Source organism: Gasterosteus aculeatus, chromosome 13, assembly GCF_964276395.1.
Source record: "Gasterosteus aculeatus chromosome 13, fGasAcu3.hap1.1, whole genome shotgun sequence".
Taxonomy (NCBI): Eukaryota; Metazoa; Chordata; class Actinopteri; order Perciformes; family Gasterosteidae; genus Gasterosteus; species Gasterosteus aculeatus.
Window position 1 is genome coordinate 16,478,183 of NC_135701.1, and position 24,850 is coordinate 16,503,032.

Here is a 24,850-nt window from a genome sequence, read left to right on the forward strand (position 1 = left end):
CAAATCTGAAGCATCTGTGTGATACTGTCATTTCAATATAGACCAAAATCTTCTTGAAAGTATGTCACGAAAAAATTAAAGCAGTTCTGAAGGCAAGAGGGGTCCAACCTTTTACTAGCAAGGCTGCCAGTGAGAGTCCATAATGATGCAGATTTTTCCGTACTCGAAAACAGGCAGACACATATGATCTTGATATTGCCGGAAAAAGCTTTTTATTTTTTGCTATTTTCATTCAATGTTTTCAGCCCCTCGTCATCCTCATTGTTTCCTCCTCCACCCACTTTTTAGTTGCGTGTCAGTCCTTCATCTGTTACCTGGGAAACACCCTCTAGAAGACCTTCATACACCGATACGGTAAAACCTAGCAAATATTATTGTGAAACACAGACGAGCTAAACCAGCCTAGATAGAAAATGAACACTCCGGATTGTATCATAGACTGAATTTCACATCTGCAGTTCGGACAGCTGCTATGGCCAAGGAATGAACTAATAGACTTTCAAACTAAATGTGTATTACTTGTAAGTAACCATCGGTATGGTGTGCTCAAATCCGACTGTTTCCCACAGTATCACTGTAAAATGGCAAAGCCGTTCATTGCGTTTTCCGTTTTTGTCCCGCGCCTGAAACCTGTAAATAAAGTTTCATGAAAAAAAATGGCGCTTTCGATGACGTATATTTAAGGCGACAGAAGGAGGGCGGTTTGAAAGCCGAGACGCAACTTCTGTCAACATGTTTAAAATACTTCGAATTACCTGACATGACAGAAGTGAGAGTTCGCCATTAGTAAGATATCGTTCCTGCAAATTATCCGACACTAATTGTTTGTGTATTATTGCCATCTTTTAGAAGTCGCATCTAAAGAAACTTGATATGCTAGCTGCCGTTAACCGCTTGCTAGCTGGCTAACGTTACTGCGGATGTATTAAGTTAGCTTTAGCTGCTGGGTGAGTTTACATTTCATTCCCAATAAATGTTGACTCTGTGAACCGCAGAACTTCACTCTTACTTTGCCGTTACTTGATACAACACGGCGAAAATGGCGAGTGTGCACGAAAGCTTGTATTTCAACCCTATGATGACGAACGGAGTGGTCCATGCTAACGTGTTCGGCATTAAAGACTGGGTGACTCCGTATAAAATCTCCGTCCTGGCGCTGCTGTACGACATGACCGCGTCCAAAATCACGCTGCCTGAGAGGAGACGACTGAACAAACTCATCCTCCCCTTGCAGCAGGTGTGTTTACCACTGTCGCCGTCTTCTGTGTATGCGTGCAGGTGTTTCATTGTGTCTCCTGTTTCATGTGGGCTTATCAGGGTCCTGACCTGACGCTGGGCCAGTTCCTAAAGACGGTGGAGGAGTGTTGCCCTCAGACTGCATATGCAGTCAAACTCCGGTAAGCTGCTTTAGGCTGCTGACATTCTGTGACTTTCTTTATCTGCTCCGTAGCTCTGAGAGAAATCCAGTGAAAGGTCATCCCTGCTGATACTTAATTTCTGATGCTTTCACTAAATTGTACCGCATCATAGTGACAAACTCTTTTTTTTTTTTTTTTTGCAATTACATCTACTGAGATAATAACCGAGGCCCCAGACAGCACTGTATTGCAATGACTTTCAAACATTTCACTGTTTAGTTGCTGTGATCGCTGTTTTTTCTCTATAGGCTGCATGAAATGGCTGATGGAGAGCTCAAAGACATGGAGTACTTCTTTTCCACCCTTCCCACTCCATTCACTGCTTTCGATTCTGAGGCGTATAAAACCAGTGTTGTAGGTGAGTAGTAGTATGTTTTGTAAATGTCTGTGTTATTGTTGTGAACAATACTTAAACAATGTCTCCCCTGTATTTATTTATTTTTTTAGGGCTTTTCATGAGACACATGCTCCTGGCCTACAACAAGTTGTCTTTCAGTCAGGTCTACAAGTTGTACAAGTCCCTGCAGCACTACTACCACAGTCACTACGCCAAGCCTGCCGACGGAACGCTTGGTCTGCCGGCACTGGTCGCTAACGACTCCGACATGGACCTCACCAGCACTGAGGACACAGTAGGGGACAGGATAGACCGAGACGAGCTGGACAGCCCACTGCATGAGTCAGAGCTTCGGTTTGTGATGCGGTTTCTGGATAAAGTGCTTTTGTTTGTTTTACCAAAGTTTACTTTCAGCGGACAGCGGAGTGTTTCCACCTCAACTTTCATTGTCTGTACTTACTACTTTTATTAGGTTGTATAACTAATTTGTGTACACCAAACACTTTAATTTAGTGACTGGACAATTGTGTAAAGCGGATCTTGTGTGTTATTTTGGCTCGGCTTTAGAAATGACAGTATTCCAAGCAGAGGTCCCCTCTCTCAAAAACAAGCGGAGTACTTCCTAGCAAGACAGGTGAGTTTTTTAAATCAAGGAACTGTATTGAATTACATTAACGCTTTCTGGTTCAAACTATCAGATCTGATATTAAACCCAACTCAAATGAACCAAACCCAGCGTGCCTCCAACCTAGATGTGCTTTTTACATTTTTTGAAAACCTCTTTTCTGCAGGCATATCTTCTGAAGAATGATGAAAACAAAGCTCTAAAGCCTGCTGCACTGCAGGAAGAGCTCAACAACATGCTGAAATTTAACCCGGATTTTGCTGAGGCGGTGAGCTTCATCCACTTAACTTTGCTTGCTGTATTAGCAAGTCTGCCTTCAATCAAAACATATTCTTTTCTCTCTCTCTCTCTCTCTCTCTCTCTCTCTCCCTCATCAGCATTATCTAAACTACCTGAACAACATGAGAGTCCAGGACATCTTCCTCTCAGCTCATAGTCTCTTACATTATTTTGACCGTCTCATCTTGTCTGGAAATGAGGGAAAGAGCAACGGGGACGAAGGCTACGGCCGCAGTCTCCGCTACGCTGCTCTCAACCTGGCCAGCCTGCACTGTCGCTTCGGCCACTAGTGAGTACAAGATCTGGTGGTCTGAGCACACGGCTCAAGTTCCTACCTCCGAGCATCTGCATAAATAATAGCGTACAGTACCTGTTCTGACTAGTCTTTTCCATCAGTCAGCAGGCTGATCTGGCTCTGCAGGAGGCTATCCGCATCGCCCAGGAGTCCAATGATCATGTGTGCTTGCAGCACTGTCTGGTAAAATACTTTGTTTCCGCTATGATTATTTAAATTGTCGAGGGTTGTCTAAATGTAACATGATGCTTTGTATTTTTCTGCCGGTCAGAGTTGGCTTTACACGCTGGAACAAATGAAGGGATCTGACAGCACTGTGTTAACCGAGGACTCGGTGAAAATGGCGGCCCATTTCTGCCTTCCTGTGAGTGCAACGTCACGGATGTTTGTAGCACCTGTCATTCAAAATGAATTAAATAGTTGTGTCCTGTACCACTTTGCGCTTATGTTAGTATTTCTTTAGAAATTAACATACAGAAAAAACATGGTAAATTGAAGGAAACAAATGAAAACGCAGCTTGCCACATATGCATTATAAAACCTATATAATGCATCATTGTATAAAGCTTAACCTGATCGTTGTATAATTGAAGTATGACGTGTGATCCACCGCACTGATTAATAATCCTCCCTTCTGTAGTACTTGGCATCTCTGGGCATTCAGTCTTTGGTCCAGCAGGGGGCGACACAAGGTAAAACAGCCCACAAACTGATGGATGCACTGAAGGACACGGACATCCTGCACTGGAAGCACAGTCTGTCGGAGCTGATCGAGATCAGCCTGGCTCAGACTACGTCCATATGGAGGATGTACGGCAAAAGGTCAGCGTCCTGCCACGCCGACACAAAGTTGTCTGTTTTGGTCACTGTTTCTGACAGTGGATTGCATGTCGGCACACAACCTTCTCTTAACTCTTAAATCAACATTGTGTAATGGGGCAGTACAAACTTTTAGAAGTGCGAAAATAAATGACAGATCCGTAGCACCAGCATTTTTCCCCAACGTCCTTTACAGTGTGTGCTTGTGTCTCGTGCAGCACCATGGCTCTGCAACAAGCCCAGCTGCTTCTCAACATGAGCAGTCTGGAGCCGGTCAACTTTGGGGTCCAGCAGAATAACACAGAGGCGTTCGCAGTGGCTCTGTGCCACCTGGCCGAGCTCCACGCTGAGCAGGTAACGCCTTTTAAATTGATCTGGTCCGTCTGCTTCCTGCCCCACTGCTGCAAAACCCATTAATTCGTTCACCCAATGTTGCAGAATGCTAATACATTTATAGTATTGTTTCCTGCTCCCGGGCAGAGTTTAAGCCATTTATTTTTCTATTTCTGTTGCAGGGCCTCTACTCTGCCGTTTCAGAGATTCTCCAGCATCTGAAAGAACAGTTTCCTCCTCACTCACAGCATGCTAAGGTTTGTTCTGTCAACCGTACTGCATTATTCAGTGGTGTCTTATTAAGACAGTGGTAAGTGCAAGTAGAGTGACGTTTCAGACGGATTGGCTAAACTGTGCAACAACCAATGAAATTGTAATGCCTTTGCATTTTTAGGCTAAAGCTGCATACGGTTTTAGCTGTATTGTTCTGTCGTCTGGCTTTAAAAGTAAAAAAATACCAATGATATGTGAGTTATTGAATAGAGGTTCTTTAGGTGTAAGTATGGAAACGCGTTCCCACAAAGGTGCTTGTGTTTGATAATTGCACTAGTGGGCTCAATCAGCTGTGTCTGTATAGCAGCCATGAAAGATTGCCATGATGATGGTGAGTGCCCCCCCCCCCCCCCTCTGATAGTCTTTTCATAGAATTTAAGTTGAGGCGTACATCTCGTCCTTCCCAGACAAAACACATAACTCTTATTACTTTGATTTGTTTACCGTGAGGATTCAGGACCCTGTGATGAATGCACATCTGAAATGTGTTTGTGTAATGTGAAATGACTTCCCTTTACTCTGCGATACATGATATGAGCTTTCTACAATGACGTTTTTTTTTGTTGTTGTTTTTTTCACCGCTTTCCCTAAATAAGCTCTGGATGCTGTGCAATCTGAAAATCCAGTTTGAACGACATATGAATGAAGGGAAGTACCATTTGGCAGAGCCGCTAGTTACAGCGATGTCTGCTTTAAACAAAACAGAAGGCCTCTACAGGTAAACGTCGATGCACTTTGAATCCTACCAATTGTTGGCTGACGCATGTTTTGATACGTGTTGGAGCTATAACACCGTGTTTGTTGGTAGGAAAGCTCAAGTTCTGAAGGCCCTCAACCGGAGCACTGAGGCATACAAGATCTTACAGCGGCTGCAAATGCACTGTGAGAAGAGTAAATGTACGGAGGTGGTGATCAGGTAGATGGACACATGATTGTTGGAGTGAGTCAACTCACCTTAACGCTGACTTATTTATTTATTTTTTTTGTGCAGAATATTTCAGGGCTCCTATAAATATAGAATGTCTTCATTATTGCCCTTTTTATATCTCATACAGAGTTATGCTTTCTACCGCTGAGCTCCACTGGGAGTCGTCTGGCTTTTCCACCGCTCTCCCCCTCCTCCTGCAGGCCTTGGCACTGGCTAGACAGCACCACCTACAGTCTCTGGCCTCAGAGACCATCCTCCACCTGGCCTTCACTCAGGTCAACCACATCACCCAAAACACTGTTACAGCACTCATATGTTCGTGTTTATGCGAGATAAAAACAAGCATGCGTGGTTTGTATCACTGTCTGTTTTTCTCCTCTCTGCAGCTGATGTTGGGGGTTCCTGAGCACGCTCTGAGTGTTCTCCATGAAGCCATTGAGCCTGTCCTGGCACACGGCTCGGTCATAGACAAGGGTCGAGCCCTGCTGCTAACGGCCCGCTGTCAGATGGCAGTGGCTGGGTTCGGGCCAAACGGACATGGGCAAGCAGGTAACCGCCTCTACAACTCCCTCCCCTGCCTGCCCAACACCAGCCCGTGGCTATTTACACACAGTTGTTTATTGTCTCCCTGCAGATTTGCATTTGGCCGCTTTGGCTGTTGACACACTAAATGAGTCTGCAGCCTATTTCTCCAAGCTGAGCTGTAAGGAGCGCCTGCGGGACGTCCACTACCTGCAGGCTCTGCTCCACCGTTCTCTGGGACAGACCTCGCAATGCAACAAAAGTGCCATGCTCTTCCGGCTGCTGGACCAGGAGCTGCAGTCACCCGCGCCACCGGTCTCCATGAGACTGTAACTACTTTCTCTCAAAGAAGAAGCTAGAGTCATCTCGGCTTCTAGGAAAACACACCTCTATGGACGGCTCAGGGGAGTTGCTGCAGTTCACCACTAGATGGCGGCAAGGATCGGTCCTGCTCTGTCACTGAACTATTTCATTTGTAAATATTTAAGCAATGTGGAGCTATTTGCATGCGATGGCAGGCAAATATTTAGAGAGTTTTTCAATACTTCAGCAACAATCCAGGTTTGTGATTACCCGCCTTCTGACGGAGCCGTATTACCCTCTGCTTTTTGATAAATGAGGGCAATATCCCAGTTAGCTACGAGATGAATGTGTTCCAGCGGCCTGGATGATGAATGATTTGGAAAAAAAGAAGCTAGAACGAGGAGGCGGTTATTGTTCTCATACGTGTAATGTAGTAAACGTCTTTTGGCTGAGAACATTAAGGTGTTTTCACAGGCCTGTAATCCATTACTCACTGTTCTTTTTTAAAAAGAAATTAAGCAAAACATGTACAGGAATGATGGTAAAGTTTAGTAATGGGTTCAGTAGTATTTGAAAGTAGTCCGTATTGTCTTCAACAACAATATCGAAGGTGCGGAGGCGGACTGGTTATCTTGACATCTATGTTCACAGAATATTTGCCTCTTTCTGTTTACCTTTTGTACTGCCTTTGCAAGTTCCTGTTTAGTGAGTTGAAGTACCATGTTTGGCTTTGTTTCAGTTACAGCTTAAACAAATGACAGTAAAAGCAGGGCTGTTTTCAATGTAAATAGCCAGCGGAGATGTGTGATACATGCAGCTCTCACACGCTGCTTCAGCCACTGGGCCATAATAAACCTAGATTATAGATTATAACTAATTTTGTGTGGCACAGTTGGTTGAGAGGTTTGGTTTAAAAAATGATGACCTGTCACCACCTTTCCTGCCTTTACCCAAAGAATATTTGTTGTTGGTATAATTTGCTTAATTTGGATCCAAATCACTAATTCGTATGTCAAGTGGCACTGAACCATTTACAGAAAAATGAGTTTTAATTGACGCTGCTGGTTGGAAAGTGCTTTTGATGCCGCAGAGCAATTTAAGTTGAGAATTTTCTACCAACTGTGAGGATATTTAAGCTCTTTTAAACTTAAAAAGATGAAAAAGCAACAAAAAATAAATTCCAAGGGTAACTGGTACTTGTTGTTTTTTTTGTTTTTTTATAAGAATACTAATAGAAACTCTGGACAGTGAAAGTCATTGTCTTCAGCCTTGGTTGAACCACAGTCCAAAAAGAACTTTTCTCATGAGCCTCCACAGATTAGTTTTATGTTTATTGTTGCTTTGTTGGTTTGATAGCAGAATTACAGAAAGACAACTAGCCTGACTTTCATGAAACTTGGTGAAAGGGTGTAGAATATATATGTATATAATTGATATTGAAATTACCTTTCCGTAAATTAGTGAGTCAATTTAAAGATGAATCAACATCAATTTTATATTTGAAAAATCTTTTTAATCAGTCAAAAATGGCAAACATTCACTGCGCCAGCTGCTTTCCTCTGTTTAAATGTATTAATGTGTTATCACAGTGCATGAGGCTCAGTATAAACCCTAAATAACAAAATCTGCCCAGCCACAATGTGTATGTCGTGATTTCATGCCTAATATTCCAGTAACAGAAGCAGCACAGAGATATTCACAGGGTCTGTGTGGTAAAATATAACATCGTTGTTCAAAATGTCTAATAACAAGCATGGCATAAGAACATGGCATAAGAACAATGCATGTTTAGAAAAATATATCTGCAAATGTATTTTTCAGGATTACACTTTACATTAACTTAACCTAATCTAAACTCGATATTAAACATTTACAGTTCAAGAGTAATAGTGTCACTGTAGAGTCACGTTTTGTTTCATAACCGACTTCCAGCAGGAATAAGATTTGGGTAGAAAGAGGCAAACAACCTGAGGTGTCTATTTTTAGTTTGTTAACAGGTCTGGTTTTTAATTGATGGTTTGACAATAGAAAAGATAAAAGTACTACATGGACAACCTTCAACCACACAGATTCGCAAGTAAAAATGCATAGTGTTGATTTATTGATGTTTACTTCTTTTTTTGTATGTTATACATAAAATAGATCTATTGTATAAAGAAGATGGTGTTCTAGGTTTCCCCAAAACCCCACCAGTACAAAATGGTATTCATAAATGATTCAAACTAGGTCCAACCTCCTATTTTACTTCCAAACTCAAGTTATAAAAATGAGAAAAAAGTAATAATTGAGTTTGAGTAAAGGAGGTTTTGGCCATTTTTCCATGTTTAAAAGTGGTGGCTGTTTCTCCGTAGCTTAAACACTGCTTCTTCTCAGTCTTCCTTGAAGGCACCTTTTTGTATCGTGGCTCCATCCGAGTGTCGTCGAGGAGGCCGAGTCCAGACTTGGAGGAGCAGAGGAGGTCCAGCAGTGGCGGTCAGTATCCTGCCGGATAGCCTCCCTTCCTGGGGTCGGACTCCGCACAGAGGCGCTCTCCCTGTCGCACCACTGCTTGGACCACCGAGTCTGGGGTCGGCAGCAGCTGTGTCACGTGGTTCTTCTGGACAAGACCCTCCAGGACGCTCTGCCGTGGTATTACCATTACACGCACGCAAACATATCATAACATATAACATCTTTAGAGTAATTACGAATGTCCGAGCTGAGATGGATAATCTATCAAAGAAAGCTATACTTCGCTTTTTGTAATTCTTGCCGATCATTGATTTTCATACTGGCTTACATTACGTACAAAAACTGTACAGATATTCATGGTGATGCATCCTGACGACGTGGTGCTGAACAATTAAAGATCAGTGAATAAAAACCATTAACTAGTCGTAGTATTGATCAGCTGAGTCATGTTGTGGCCTGTGTATTTCTTTCTTCGGGAGAAAAGTATATTTGTTTACAGTTTGAGAAATCCAGGCATCCATACAAATGTGTTATTAGTAGTAGTTCACTGTAACGGTATGTGATTTATATTGGTATACAAGTCATATGAACCCTGGTAATAATTTAGATGAGAACTGGTATTCTTTTGAGTCACCACATTTCTATAATCATAATCTCAGACTAACGACAAATAAATGCCTATTTAGTGAAGGTATCATGAACTATTAAGATGATTTTCACTGTGGCATGAATGTGGTATGCTGTGTAAATAATTTCACGCTAGTCCAATGTGGAACCTGCACAGCTGTTAAGTCATTCCATACATCCCACACGATGATTTGCATCATTCGTCTCCGTGTGTGTCCCACCTTTTCAAAGCCTCGCTCCACCACCGTCATATTTGGGTTGAGCTGATTGTGAACTCGCGGCTCCGTCACGGCTTTCTTTAAGTCATAGTCGAAGAACAAGGAGTTGAGGATGACCTGTTTCGGACAGGAATGAAATGACCTTAGCGTTCAAATACCGAACCGCGTGGGCTGCCGGAAGGAGGTGATGCGTGTGAGCGGACAGGACTTACTAAGGCGGTGGCTGTGGTGATTTTTGTGCCCCCGGACGCTCCTACAACCATCTTCACTTTGTTGTATTTGTCAAAGATGATCGTAGGACACATGGACGACAGAGGCCTCTTCCCTGCAACAGATGAACAGAATGTGTCTGTGACAGTGGTCTACTTTTTTTCCTTATGGGTTATTTGTCCACGGGCAAAATGTATATTTAACATATGACAATGAGCATCGCCTCTGCATCTTCCTCACTAGAGGAAGGGTCATCCTCTTTGTCATGGGATTAATTAAAGAAAACAACATTGTTATCCATCAACATGGACAGTCCAAAAATCATAACCTAAACTGCAGGTTGTAGTAATACAACTCAGTCCAGCCACACCTGGTTGAATGAAATTGTTTGGTGAAGGAGGGATTCCAAACCCGTTGGTCATGTGCGGAGAGCTGAAGTCGTCCATTTCGTCATTAAAAATGATTCCAGTTGATCGAGACATGACTTTGGAACCGAAGCTGGAGGGGGGGGGAGGAAACGCTTTTAATAAGTGAGTGATAATCAGCAACAATCTGGTGCAGGAAATGTTTATCTGAAAGTTTGACTTCTTACTATAAATTAATGGTGCTGGTGGCTGCCACTGCGCTCCCGTCCTCGGCTATGACTGACAGGTGGGCCGTCCCATGGTTGTCTGGGACAAAGTAGTCTGGCTCATAGTAGCTGTCTGGGTGGGTGGTGTCATCTGTAATTTTACTCCTTATGCCATCAGCAAAGTAGTCTGAGGTCATGTTTAGAATGAGCTGAGGGGAGCAAAACAAGTCGGCCCCAGAGGAGAAGCTCATCACGTGAAAATTGCCAATGGCAAACAATAGCTGAGCAATCTTGCTGGCCTTGGTAAAAATACAGAAAACACTGCCATAATCTTCTGAAAACAGCATTTCGCATCCACCTATTGAATTTCCAACAGGCTAGCGAGGGTATATACTGTATGCAGGGAAGCTAGCAAGGCCCAAAGTACGGTCTGACGTGTGATGATATGAAGGCATGAAGTCTTACATCAGTGATATTGAGATAGCGCGGGTCCCCGAGTCGGCTCCTCTTAGCATAAGCAAAACGGAAAGCCTCTACGATCCGATGGTACGTCAGAGTCTTTTTCTCTGCTGTCGAAACGCTGGTGCCTGTGAAGTTGTACCCTGCAAAATATCCACAGGAAAAAACATATGTGAAGGATCACATTTTCAGTGTCTAAGCAGTTAAGCAGTCTCCTCCATCACTGATGAATCACAGATTCTCTGCCTGAACAGACGGAGGTGTCGATGGTGAATTGATTTTGGCGAGCAGGACTGAGTCGCGGATCTATTTTCTGCTTCCCAAACAGGGATGAGGCACGATCCAGGAGCGACCTGGGGAAACCTCGACATCCTTGCAAGCACTTGGCCAGGCTCCTCACCCTCCACTATGTTGAGGATGAGTGCCAGCACGGGGCCACTGGAGGGGGCGTCTGGGACATGCATGGTGTATTTTCCAACGTTCAGCTTCAGAGGGTTCTCGTTTAGCACAGGCTGGTACTCCAACAAATCATCCAGGGAGATGATGCCGCCTGCAACAAGCACAGTAGTGTGAATTTAAATTTGAGTAATACTGATTATATAAATGATTATTATTAATATTATTATTGATTTATAAATGATAGATTTTTTTAGGACCTGCCGCCTGGATGTCCTCAACGATGGTGCGTGCCATGGACCCATTATAAAACACATCAGGACCCTCTTCTGCTATTCTTTGGTATGTGTCGGCCAGCCTTGGAAATCGAACAATGTCGTTTTCCCTCAGTATGTTTCTTTGAGAATCACAAAACACGTCACTGGGACATAATAGAAAGAAAAAGTAGGAAAAAAACAGTTAAATGTTGATGGGTTTGAGCTTGTAGAAAATAAAAGCCACTCCTAGAACATTTTAGGCATTTTAGATGCATTAGGAGAGATGGTAAATAAGCCTTGTGGCCGATGTGCTCCAGTGGCTACTCACAGTACTGCAGCTAAAATATCTCAAAACTATTTCTTCAAATCAAAATCAATGGCCGCCATTTAAAAGTCAACTGTCTAGTTCTTGTAATACATCCATTGCGGCCGTGAGAAGCTTTGATTAAAGAAGATAAGAGTATTGCCCCAAATATCTAACTATTCCATTTACGTTGTCAGCATAAGTTATTGTGCTATTAAAGCCACCAATCAGCTTGCAGGCTTCACTCTCACCACATGTTGGCATCTCTTTGGATAGAATCTTTGCTCCTCAAGATGGCGTGAGCCAACGCTTTTCCGATAGGAAAGCCGTCCCGTGCCAAAGCAATGCTGGGCTCAAACAGGTCCTTCCACGGCAGCCTGCCATACCTCCTGTGGGCCATCTCGTAACCACGGATCTCCCCGGGAATGGCTATGGATAATCCACCTGTCGTGTGGAAACAGCAGAGCTTCTTTGGGGAAAATTCACAAGCTCTTTCCTTGTGGTCTTTGTGTCTGACTGTAGGGTCATTGTTAAATAAACAGCAGCAGACGCATGGAAAACGATAAACCAAAGTGGGTTCAAGAGGAGCTGGAGGGTAGATTTTGGGACTGTATCCTTTCTAAATTGTAATTCTGATACAACATTAGAGTCGAGTTGCAGTTGCTGCAAAAGCTTCAATACAGCTTGAATACAGTGAATATGTTTCTCCTTTTTGCCTGGGAAATACTCCAGCAGTTCAAGGCTAGTATTGGCTACCTGTACGGGAAAGCTTGGTGCTGTTGCCAAACATGTCCTCAGTGGCGTTCATGGGGGCCGTCTCCCTCGCATCGATGGTTTCCACCTTCCCTGTTTGAGTAGAAAATGAGGCCAGATGGCGAATTATGTTTTTTGCTCAGTTGTGAGAAGTTGTGATTGATGATGCAGACTCACCTGTAGAAGAGTCATAGATGACGAAGAAGAGCCCTCCGCCGATGCCCATGCTGTGAGCGTTCAAAAGGCCGACACAAAGCAAGGCAGCGATCGACGCGTCCACGGCTGAACCGTTTTTCTTCAATATGTCCCTAAAAAAGAAAGCAAAAAAAAACACGCGGTAGAAGCAAATACACGAAAGCCGAGCACGCAACTGTCCAAACGAGCGTCTTCTTACCTCCCCACTTCTGAACACTTCCCAGCATCAGCAGCCACAGCAGCCTTTGAATAGAAGTGGTCCATGGGGGCAGCCGTGTTCTTCTTCCCCAAGCCCATGAACACCCCCAGGAACAGGCTCACTGCAGCCACCAGAAGGACCACCAGACCCGCAATCACGGACCTCCCAACCATTTTTCTGCCGAGGAAAAGCACCGCACCCCCACAGTCAGGCAGAACCCTTCGGCTCAGATACAAGCGTCCTCTCCCACAAATATCGCCTCACATCATCAGAGCCAAACCGTAGCACGAATAAGTCGAGGACGGGAGAGCAGGAGGTTCACTCACCTTCGGCGTGTCGCACAGTTAGAAAAGAAATATTGGACATAAAGAAGGTAGAGGAAGGGAGCTGACTGTGTGTGTGTCACGCAAAGGTGCTTATTATGACCAACTTCACTGATTGTGGATGATGCAAACATGATGTGTCATCTGAGCTCAGGTGTCCCACTGGATAATAAGCACATGTTTTATTTTTGAAAGAAAAATGGACTTACTCACTCTCACATTGCCTCTTTTTTCTGTTTTTTCTTGTTTATTCGTTTTTCTCTGGTTACGTTACCCTGAGGGAAACGTTTCCAACATGGGCTGAGATACCTTTTTTTTTTACTTAGTGAGGTTTCTGAGTCGATCGTCCAGGAAGTAAGGGACAGCCACCGTAAGAGATGTTCAAATTCTCTCAATGTCAAAGAAAAGGTATTTCAAGGCTTCTTTTCTGATCGCCTGGACCATCCATCACTGATGAATTGGATAAACTGCAGTCCCACTTTTAGACAACATACGATTCAGACGACGTCAGTGACATCCACTGCTATTACATTGTACATCATGGATGAATTGAAACCATGGTGAAACCACCAGGTCTAATTTTTCTCTTAAACAGGAATCGTTTCTTTAAATGAACAGCGTTGCATTTGTCAAAGGGCATTTTTTGTAAACTTTATCTGTAATGTTTAAGCATTTGGAAAAATAACCGCACCAAGAAAAACCATAAGGTTTGAAGCCCTTTCTAGTCCACTATAACCTTTTAGTTCAAGCTGATATCAACCTGGCCGACCGTGGCAAAGCTAAGGTGAGACGGATCTGTTTACATCCCCGGGGCTCTGTGTCATTGGCTGAGCCGATAACGTTGCCATGCTCAGTGGCCGTGTCACAGTCTATTTGGCTAATTCTGCAGCCGTCCTCTGAGCGGTTGAGAAGCCCGAGCCTTCGCCCCAGAAGCGCAGCTCCAAGCCGCCATCATCGGTGACGGCAGCCTCTGAACAGCAAATACCTGCCTGTGTTAGCTAATCTAATCCTGCGTGCACTCCTGTTTGTGGGCCAACCAGATGAAGCATTGTCAAAGAACCCTGTGGGCTGCTGCTGCTGTGATTGAGTCCAAATCAAATCACTATTATCCGGTTCTGGATCTTCCAGGTTCCCAGATGCTGGAGAAGAGGAGAATTGATAAAATGGACAGAGCTGACTTTAGCGGAAGACAACAATTAGATATCTGTTTGTTGCAGATCACAAAAGCTTTCCTTCATACTTTTTGTGCACGTCACTGCTGCACAGAGGAGGATTTTTCTAAATATATCCTGAAGCTGGTTCATAATTTTAGCCCTCAGCTAGAATATAGACTTGAGTTTTTCTTTTCTGAGAGGTTCCCCCACCACGTCTCCCTAAAGGTGTGTTTTCACACAATAAAGTGGAAGGCTTGTCTGTTTCTATGTACCGAACAGCAAATGTAATCACACGCTGCTGTTGTTCCTCTGTGACTGGTGAAAAGCAGCCTGGAGAAACACTTAAAGCAGAGCGGTGGCCACGGCTGAAGGGAGGTGATGTGTTTTTAGGGGTTTCTTCATTCCTTTAATTATACAATGTCATAGACTGACATGCATCTTAATGTTTTAAAGATTATTTAAAGATTATTTCATCAGTATTTCCCAAATTCTGACAGAACAAATTAATAGTATGGGGGGGAAAGGGTATCAAACATTCACTAGCAATTGGAGTTCCCCACTTTCCCACGCGTACAAATGTCCTCTGAAACCACCAATTGAATCATCACACCCCTGTTAAAAATGAATGAATCCTAGAAAAACATAAAATCTATGTTTGTGTGTATGCTACAATTACATTCAATTGTCTTGCACATAGAGTTCTCCCACCGATGACCCATCAGGGACCACGGACCAAGATATTGATTTGCATGACGCACACTTAGGGACGTGGATGTAGTTCAAAAAATGACAGTTACTTGGTGGAGTCGTGACAAATGCAGGTTGTTTAATCCCAAAGTAACAGCAGGATTGCCAAATGAGAGATGTATATTTGTACCGGGCCAATGACGAAGCACAAGCTTTAATGTCTTCATTTATGATCTGAGGGGCTTCCTCGTGGTTAATCTGACCGTGCATTCGTCACATGGTTGTCTAAAAAAAACAACCCTGACATCCTTTTTATTTATTTTTATTCTCCCTTGCTGCAGCTCAGACTGTTATTTCAAGCATTGAAAGAGAGGTGCGTAGCGAGCATCTGATTGGTCGGACGCTCCACGTTGCTCAAACCTAAACAGCAGCGTAAAGCAGCTGTCTGCCGGAGCATCCTCAGCATCCGAGCCGAGCCGAGCGCACGTAGGGGGATAAAAAAAGAAATAAATCTGAACAGCAGTGTGTGTCGCGTGCACGAGAAAGTGGTAATATATTAGCCCGCCGAGCCTCCGCGCCGGATCAGCGCGTGAACGCAGCGCCAGACAACACGGCGCCGCCGAGGAGCATCTGAAAAACACTGGGGCTGATCATGGGTTCGTCCTCTTGGTAACAGTATCCGATCTGCAACACTAACCCCAACCCCCCCCTGCGCCAGCAGGAGAAGCAACGCAATGGGCTCCAGACTGAGCAGACAGAGCAGCCTGGACCATGAGGATTTCTCCAAAAGGCGACGCGAGCTTCTAGATGGCTCCGGAGAGACGCGCGACAGCAGGGGCGGCCGGGCCGGCGGGGACTTTCTGTTCGCACTGATGCTGAAATCGGACAAGCTGCCTGGCATGCTGCGGAGGACCAACCACAGCCCGTACATCAGGCGCGTGGCGTGGGTCAAGGAGATACAGAAGCTGCTGCGTGACCGCAGGATGGAGCAGGCGACCGACGTGCTCAAACTACTGAGGAAGGTAAGGAATGAGGAATAAGGATGGATGAGACTGCACACCACTCGGCCTTCGGGGAGGTCACGCGTGTTTACATCCTGCAGCCTGCTTCTTTAAAGCATCCTCATCAACACCCCGAAGCAACAGATGAGAACAAGCGAGATGGAGATGGTCACACGTGTGATTGCATTTGGATGCGTGGTGCATGTGCTCGATCTTACAGTTCCACAGGTGCTTTAATTCCCTCCTAATCCCTCCCCTCCCCCCAACCTTCTGACCTCTGACCCCACCCCCCAACTCTTCTTTCTACCCCCTTAAGGTGACTCGGCATGCATGCATTACTGCTGTGGTTTGCAGGTTGTGCTACTTTCAGAAGCAACTGTTTTTCCAGAAAGTAGGCCACTGGCAGAGCGATGCACCTGTGACACGCTGTTTCAGTCGCAGACGGTTCGTGACTCACCGGTTTGTGAATCTCACTGAGAGTAAACATGCTCCATGCTGCCATGTGATTTGGCAGGATGATGTGCACTGTAGGAAATAGCCAACCAATAATCTGGATCTGGATATATAGATAGATAAATATCTTTAGATAAATATTCATATATATACATGGATACAGATTTATGAAGCGCACATAAAACCTCCTCACCATTTTCTTTACATCTGTCCTCCACTCCAGTCTCACCTCTCCATGCTGTTCCGTCTCTCTCTCTCTCTCTCTCTGTTTCTCTCATCAGTCTTTGATGTCTTTGTTGTGCACGTGTGAGAGTCGTGTGAAAACCTCTGGATGTTAGTTGATTTTTATTTAAGGATTAATAATTGTTTTGGCTGAGGAAAATCTCTAAAAACCCACAGCCAGAAACCTTGGTTGCGTTAAAAGGCTCTTGTGGCAAGATATTTTTTACATTCTTTACTTGACCCTGACTATAATTAATAAGTAGGTGATGTTGTTGTCGTGCCCTAGGATATGTCACTTCTCTTAACCTTGACCAGAGGTTTGTTTCCTTGGCCTTCTCCTCCCTGTGTAACACCATGTAGGCACATCAATGATGTGACAGTGAGCCTTGGTGATCTCATTTGTTTGCTCGGCCTCAGGCCGCCTTCTGTCTTTTAGCTGTCAGACAACCCTTTGTTAATTATCCCTGAAGCCTTCACACAGGAGAGAATAGGTCCTCCTTAATCAAGGCGAAGAGATAAACTGTCTGGCCTCGGCTCCATGACAGCCACATCACAGGGGACATAGACTCGCTTCTTATAAATGAGCTCCACTTTTATTAAATAAGCCTTACTTAATCTTTACTCGCAGCATTGCAGACAGATGTCTGTGCGATTCTGTTCCTCCCGGATTCAAAAGAGCCTGTGGCGGATGTAATGGGTGTTTGTGTGTGACGGTGACACACATGACAAAGGATGTGAGCTCTAATGCAGATATATAAATATATATATATACGAAGGAGATACAGCCCACGCTGCGCTCGGCACAGAACAATTGATCATCTCTAAACCCAAACCTCAGATGAGATATTTTTGGTACCTTATTTCTCAGGAGGGCGGAAACCGCTTTTTTTTTTTTTTTTTTCCAATTCACGGGTTCATTTTTTTTCTTGTTGCCCTCGTTTCAAAGTGCAGCCAGCTGCCAGGCTCCCACTCACACCGTGTATTGCAATCAATGGCAATTGTGTTTTGTGAGAAACGAATGTGTGCGCGTCTGGGTGCAGGAGTGCGTACACACTGTATGTGTCTGTATCAGAGGCTTGTTTCCCTCATTTAAGTTGCATGAGCGGTTCGAGTGCTTGTCGTAGTTTGCCTCGTTTGGACCTTGGGGAAGGACGAGTTGATGAAGACAGATTACAGTTCCGTTCACACGGCTTTTTTTTACAGAAGGTCCTTTGGGGTTTGTCGAATGTATGAGTGTGCTACAATGAGAGCTGTCACTTCTGACCTTTTTGCAGATGTTTGCAGGCGCTGTCATACAAACCGAGATTTGTGGTTAGATAGATGCATATGTTTTGAAAAAAAACAGTCTGCACGGTGATTAAATGTCTCCAGAAGAGCAAGGGAACTAGAACATAGTATCATAGAGAATGCATATTATAAGTATGAAAAAATTACCTCACTAATGGGAGATGTGTAGCTCAATGCCACAGTGTTTTTATATATGATGAAACGCAGTATCCCCTGTGATCCCCCCAATGACCTCCTATTTCCTACTGTAGACAAAAAGGTGTCTCTACTGAATATTTAAAACAAAACACTTATTTTCCATCTAGAGTCACCTGTGACAGAGTAGGGCCCAGTTTCCATCACGAACGGAAAGTCACACTTGATTTAAAATGATTGCGGCATGTCTCTTATTATTCTACATGGCCTTGATTTTCATGCATCTCATCTTATCTGCTTTGCTAGGATCTCGGCTTGGAAGGCACCTCGCTCAACGACATCTTATACAAAAACGCTGCCTTCCTCAACCTGGTGGACCCCATCTCACACGAGCTGTTGCTCAGCCTGGCTCGAGAGATGCAATGTCCTAAGAAGGTCAGTTCACGTGGTTCTTCCTTTGTGTGAAATTTTCAGGGTGTCAATAGAGACCCAGCCTGAAAAATGGTATTCTGCCAAAAGAAAGCTTTCTCCTAAAAATACTGCGGGTGGTTTTCCTTTTGTTAAGTAAGATCAATGAAAACCCGATGTGAGGATGTTATCGACTTGTATTTATACGGATGGATGGTTAAGAGAAATCCTGCAGATACATGTTGGCCTACTTATGAACAGCTAGGAATAGAAAGGACTATTTCTTTTGATATTGGGTTAAATTCTAATCAGCCTGTATGTGATATTGGAAGAGGAGCTAATTCCAAATAGTGAGGAAAAGTCCCAGGGGACAATCATAGGACGTCATTTTGGAAAGATTATGTACGTTTTCATTTTTTAAACCCCTTTGAATAGTGTCATGAATTACACAGAGGATGTTTTTCAATCCAAAGCATCATTTTGACCATCAAGAAATTCACTTAAACTGAAATGTAAAATGTAAATGTAAAATGTAATTTAAAAAGAAAACGACTGCACACCACAGATTGCTGTAAGTGACTTGCTGATTCTACAACACGTGGACAATGGTGGACACTCAAAGGCCAGAAAGTGTAAAATAATGAATAGCAAAGATGTTTTAACTCAAAAATCCAAGCATCCAAGTCTAATTTTGTTCTGTCGCTGTTGTTTCCTTCGGTCTCTTTCTTTTCTGCAAACCATTTTCTGTCTGCGTACAGGATGCAGACACCAGAAAGTCCTCTGATAAGATTTGCAGACAGCTGATCTACCATCTGACCCCGCACTCAAAGTGGCTGAGGCAGAGCATGACCAGACGGAAATCTCAGGCCTGGTAAGCCTTTCTGTTCAGCCATCCAGTGTGTAATAAATCCGCTGCTACGCACAACAGTGATCAGGGCTCAGCTCGGTGTCATCGAACGGAGGGCGGAGCCGGCCGCAGGCTGACCTGAACGTCATGGTAACCACAGATGTCTATCGTCCTTCTTTCTCTTCTGTCACTTCAAAAGTGGCAAAGCAACAAATCTATTTGCAACTGAAAAGCTCGGAGGGTTATGATGAAATATCCCCCTGAATGAAAGAATGGATTCCCATTGATGTGCATATTATGAGCAGAGAATTAGCCTGTGTAGCCGCCCAGGTGTTGCTCAGCTATTGCATTCATAGACAGGCTATCATAACTATTTGTCATGTAATTGCCTATTGTACAGCAGTATTGTGCGTCATTGAGAAGGAGACAATGGGAACACGGTGAGATGGGACAAATTCATTATGTCTCAGTCTTTGGTATCAACACGCAGTGCCAGATGACAGCAAAAGCAGATTTGCAGGGCATGGCGGAACACCACGTTGAGCTGCACACAGAGAGCTTCGTTGTGCTCATCGGCGCTTTCAATTTAGCCCAGAAGAGGAAAGACAAGTTTAACTGACACTGATTATATCTCCGAAAAGGTGCAGATACATACGGTTGCTATATGACGTGGTGTTTTTTACTCGGCCATGTCGGCTTCGTAAACCTGCAGAGCAAGAGAGAGTCTGAATGGCAGAGACTGAAAGAGCCACATGAATCATTAAAACAAAAATCCACCTTAAAACAGAATATTAATAGCCTACAGACGATGCTGTGAGCTCTGACACACGCCGCTGTCATTGACGAAGGAAAACCTGTCACAGCTGGAACGAGACGAGAAAGGGCAAGGTGTTGTGAGGCTGGAGAAACTTTTCCTTCTTTAGCACAAATTTATCAATCATAATGAAAGCAGCTATGTCATCTTTTAAATTCTGACACAAATATATCCTGGATGCGCAGTTAGTCTTTAATTGTTATGAAAGAGAGCGGCTGAGCTCTGTTTGCAGAGTGCTGTATTGCAGTTTGGTCCCGTAGGGTTGGAAATGTTCAATTATTTGTTTTTTAGTTTGACCTTTCGGGAAATGCACTTATTTACCTTCTTTGACCTAAAGTTAAAGAAGACCAATGCCTTTCATACCTGTACTGTAAATAAGTAAAAAAGCCTGCAGGCAGTTGGCTCAACGTCAAATACACACGGGAAATGAAGGGGGACCGGCGCTGACGGGCTCGGTCCTACGGTAACTAAATCTGCCTAAAAATACCTTTTAATTGGTTTTATCTGGTTTTAGTCAGTTGTCTACCTATAGGTTGCTGTTCCCCCGTATCCAGTCTTTCTGCTAAGCTAACATTCTCCTGACTGCAGATTCTTACTTAGCGCACAGACATGGGAGTAGTTTCCATCTTCCACCTAATCCTCTGCAAACAAAGTGATTAAGCAGAATTTACCAAAATATTGAATTATTCCATCATCAAATAAGGATTTCAAGGTCCACATTTACAGGAAAAGGATAAAATCATATTGTTTTAGGGTGGATTTGATCTCCCTTTTAAACTCCATCTTTTTGGATCGCAGGCAAACTGCTCTCATCTGTGCAAAAATGCAACAACCCGACCTCTGAGAGATTTCTGTGTTCTGTGGGAAACAGAGAGGGCTCAGTCCTTTTTAATGCGACCGGATTGTTCCTCCCTTTATTATCCAGCATTAGCACTAATCACCGGCCATTTTGCAAACTGCACACACATTTATTAACTGCATTAACGTCTGAAGCTCCCTAATCCTATTAATCTAACTAGTTTATTCGGGTTTTCTTTTATTCTATTAAATGAAGGCTTGTCAATAAGCCTGATGGAAGCAGTGACCCAGGAATGCTGCCCAGGCGTTCACACTTAAAGGATCATTTCATGTGAGGTTATAAAAATCAGCCTTTTCTGACCTCGTAAATCACTTTATTCTTTTTCCATCTAAATGCTCAGAAACTAAATAAACGAAAACTACCCTTTTGTAGCCGCTGCCTTTTTAGTTCCCACTTTACCTGTTCTCAGATTCGTTGATAAACATGCTGTGCATTGTGCCATTATAGTCATGTTAAAACGTACCATGATGCCGATTAGTCATTTTACTGAGTGTTTCAGCTTGAGGAAGATACAGAATAAGATACAGAAAGGACAAAGTGGTCAGCCCAGTTTGTCAGGTTACGTTTTTGACAAAAGCATTGATCCAACCTGGAGAAATGGGTGTGATAACTGCCTCTCTTGATATGGACGGTGAGCTGTGGGGTTGGGTTCCCAGAACCATGAAGGACAACGCAGTAGAGCGAGTGTGTCTGTGTGTTATTAGAGCACACTCCTCTATAGTCTTGCGCATATAATGATTCATCAGATGAAGTGAAAATAAAAATGAAATGTCATTGAGCAAATTTGAATACGCTGCTCATCTCGTGTCTCTCCTGCAGAGTTTAGCTTCAGACGTCAGAGGGCTAATATGAATAACAGCAAGCCGTAAATGACTCTGCAAAAAACAAACACGAGCGAGGCTGTAAGAGCCCTCGGAGAAGTGCGGTGCAGAGAACTCCTGGAAATGAAAATTGCTAGATGTAATGGGATGTTACCACCCACCAACACATTCATTTCAACATTTGACATTATTTTCTTTCTTTTCCAAATGGCTTTTCCCCAAATCTCAATTAGCCTTAGATTGCCCACCAGTGATGAATATCCATGTTAATAAATAATGAGAGCGATTCCATTCCTGCCAACTGAATTCAAATGCTGCCTCGTTATATTAAATAAACGACGCACAGTGATGAGCCACACGTCGGGGCAAGAGACACGCTGTGCTTCCAAGTGCTTCATTTTACACCTCACATCATACTTATTTCTAAGTCATTGTTTTTTCTACATACCTTTACTAGCATCCACTATAATTAAAATTATGAGTTAGTTTGCGTTATTACTGGCTTCAATTCATTAGCTAATGTGGTGCGGGGAGGGATTCAATCAGCAAAGAACGTCTACTTTATATCACATGAACATTTTTTTCCTCATACACATATTTTTTTTTTTTATCTGTCAGAAGGTGTCAGATTGATCTAGAGGACAGATTAAAGAGACAATTTAGACGTCCATTTTTCCTAAGCTGAAAAAGGTGTAATGGTTTCTAACAAAGGAAGGAGTTGTGTGATCAAAACCTATTCACACCTAGAGGGGAGCCTCTGCCGGGCCGCAGCTTGAGGGTTCTGTCATGTAAAAGTCCAGACAATAGAGAGACAATAACCTCTGATACAGCTCGAGCAGTCTTGATAAATGACTTAGCTCATCGATTTTGTACTAAACAGCTGATGAAACTACCCTTTAAGCTTGCTTCATGAGCGGGTTTCACACTCCTTTTTTGTGTTTTGAAACGAACATAAATTCTCCAAAGCGTGACATTTGTTCTCTTCAAGCCATCAGCCGTCTCTGAAATGAAGCATTCAGTGCTGCTCGGGGCACATCCATTTTAAACACTCTGCAAAGCATGACAAGTGACAGGTACTCCTGCAGCTGATGTCCCAGTAAGTCCCCGGGCCCCGGAGGGTGTTATAACTCACTCTGACTCTGAATCAGCGTTACAAGCCACATCATCTATATATATATAAAGTAATGGAGGATTCATGTAAGAAAAATAGTAGACATTTAAAAAATCTTGGGGTAATAATCTCTGTATCTGCACTACACAAAAACAAACTTATTAACGTTATTTTGCCTCACTTTTCAGAAAATGTAACCAAAATCTTTAAAAAATAAATAAAAAAAGAGGCATAATAGAACCCATCACTTCTTTGGTGGAGACAATACAATCATCTCAACACTCCATTTCCAAAAGAATAAGCTTCTTCCTTGCAGGTAAATATGGGGGCCAAGTAGCTTATATTTGAGGTTGAATCCTTTTCTAAAACAAATCATCAATGAACCTGTTACGTACATCACGGTTCTGGCTGTAACGAGCTCTGTGCTTCTGGCCTTCAGAGCGTTCAGCTCAGCCTGTTGGCTTGTTCGGATGTTTTGGCTCCTCTGTTTACACTAGTAAATCCCCCTGCTGCAGCCTCTGTGTCAGCCTTCCGCTCCACGCCGGCCCAGTAACCCCCCCCCACACACACGACCCCCTCCCTCCCTTATTCAGCTCAGGAAACACAACACGAAACCAGGGCCTTGTTCTGAAGTCACATCCTTTCACCCCCACCGCAAAAAACATCACTCGTTTGTGTGTCGTGTAAGACTCATCTTTCTCTCTCTGTTGTCTCCTCCAGTCTCAAGACGACCTTACAGAAGAAACTGTCCAGCGAATCGGTCGACCTCTCCGGCGTCCCCCTGTCCACCCGCGACGTCCGCCAAGTCGCCTTCTACCTCCAAAACAACCGAGACACCGTGGTGGCTGTGGACATCAGCTTCACTGAGCTCCAGGACGAGAACCTGAAGATCCTCCTGCCTCTTCTCGCGTCGTTGCCCAAACTCAGCACCTTGGCCCTGAACGGTAACCGACTCACCCTGACTATTCTCAAAGAGCTGACGGAGATGCTCAAAGACCCCAAGATGTTCTCCAGCCTGGCATGGATCGACCTGGGCAACAACGTGGACATCTTCACGATGCCGCAGCCGCTGCTGGTCGCGCTGCGCCGCCGCTGTAGCCTGAAGAGCAGTTTGCCAACCATCTACGAGTACACCGAGGGCCAACCCTACTGCTACCGCCTGGAGACCTCCATCGAGGAGCCCAGCCTCTACGAGGGGGAAGAGGAGGAGGAGGACGAGGCGGAGGACGACGAGGACGACGAGAGGAACAAATTTGAACTTGAGGCGTGGAGCTTGGGGGAGAAGCAGCTCTCCAAAGACTTCACCCTCCACTACTGTGAGAGGTGAGGGTTTCCTCTCGCTCTGAGGCTCTTTCCACTGTGGTTGAAACGTCTTCCCACAGCACTCCGTTACCTCCTTTGCCCTCTCGCTCCCTCACACCACGAGCCCCGTCACCTTTTGAGGCACACGTGAGGCCAGTAGCCACACGGTTCTCGTACCCAACACGGCTACCAGGCCACTCCCAAGCATCTCTTGAGTTAACCCGCACAAGACTAGAGGGAAGCGACGACGGCGGACTTACTGTGTTGGTGGATGGTGCTCTTGGGAACAAGGTGCGGTTTCATTGGAGGGGGGCTGGAAGAGTCAATGAACCGGTGCGCTCTCTCTCTCTCTCTCTCTCTCTCTCCCTCTCTCTCTCTCACTGTCTCTCTCCCCTCTATCACTCTCTGTCTCTCCGGCAGTGGCAGCTGAGGAGCCAATCCCAAGGAGATTTAGATCAGTCGGTTGGATGGAGGAGCAGCATCCCGGCGGCGGCTGAAGTGGAACTGGAGTGCGTTTGGAAACGGAGGGTCCCTCTGGGTTCTCTACCGGGACTGAGACTATCTCTGGCAGGCAGGGCCTAGCTCCCCCATTGTGTGTTCTCTGTTAATCTCTCAACAAAAGCTATGACACAAGTTCAACAGACTATACAGCCG

General features: G+C 44.3%; 3 protein-coding genes across 4 annotated transcripts; 2 read left to right on the plus strand and 1 right to left on the minus strand.

Moving 5' to 3' along the window:
* Window positions 1-254: 254 nt before the first annotated feature.
* Window positions 255-7,772, plus strand: anapc5 (anaphase promoting complex subunit 5). The gene is made up of 17 exons (XM_078086980.1): window positions 255-1,237; window positions 1,318-1,397; window positions 1,667-1,776; window positions 1,866-2,109; window positions 2,323-2,389; window positions 2,547-2,648; window positions 2,758-2,948; window positions 3,056-3,137; window positions 3,226-3,318; window positions 3,595-3,776; window positions 3,992-4,127; window positions 4,289-4,363; window positions 4,976-5,097; window positions 5,188-5,295; window positions 5,435-5,582; window positions 5,694-5,856; window positions 5,942-7,772. The coding sequence occupies exons 1-17, from the start codon at window positions 1,040-1,042 to the stop codon at window positions 6,160-6,162; spliced, it is 2,322 nt and encodes a 773-aa protein (XP_077943106.1). The 5' UTR covers window positions 255-1,039; the 3' UTR covers window positions 6,163-7,772.
* Window positions 7,773-7,908: 136 nt separating this feature from the next.
* On the minus strand, window positions 7,909-24,750 carry ggt1a (gamma-glutamyltransferase 1a). Of its 2 annotated transcripts, none has more exons than XM_078086981.1 (13): window positions 24,457-24,750; window positions 12,773-12,949; window positions 12,556-12,686; window positions 12,382-12,471; window positions 11,877-12,069; window positions 11,325-11,485; window positions 11,069-11,218; window positions 10,675-10,811; window positions 10,231-10,418; window positions 10,009-10,136; window positions 9,641-9,753; window positions 9,432-9,545; window positions 7,909-8,752 (listed from the first exon to the last, which is right to left on the minus strand). In XM_078086981.1, the coding sequence occupies exons 2-13, from the start codon at window positions 12,943-12,945 to the stop codon at window positions 8,606-8,608; spliced, it is 1,725 nt and encodes a 574-aa protein (XP_077943107.1). In that variant the 5' UTR covers window positions 12,946-12,949; window positions 24,457-24,750; the 3' UTR covers window positions 7,909-8,605. The 2 variants fall into 2 exon arrangements, with proteins under 2 accessions (XP_077943107.1, XP_040051381.2); XM_040195447.2 differs by lacking the exon at window positions 24,457-24,750 and adding an exon at window positions 13,099-13,347.
* Window positions 11,105-24,725, plus strand: lrrc75ba (leucine rich repeat containing 75Ba). The gene is made up of 7 exons (XM_040195454.2): window positions 11,105-11,232; window positions 11,322-11,406; window positions 15,658-15,958; window positions 18,341-18,469; window positions 19,201-19,313; window positions 23,615-24,217; window positions 24,617-24,725. Exons 3-7 carry the CDS (start codon window positions 15,671-15,673, stop codon window positions 24,624-24,626), a joined length of 1,143 nt encoding a protein of 380 aa, XP_040051388.2. The 5' UTR covers window positions 11,105-11,232; window positions 11,322-11,406; window positions 15,658-15,670; the 3' UTR covers window positions 24,627-24,725.
* Window positions 24,751-24,850: the final 100 nt, after the last annotated feature.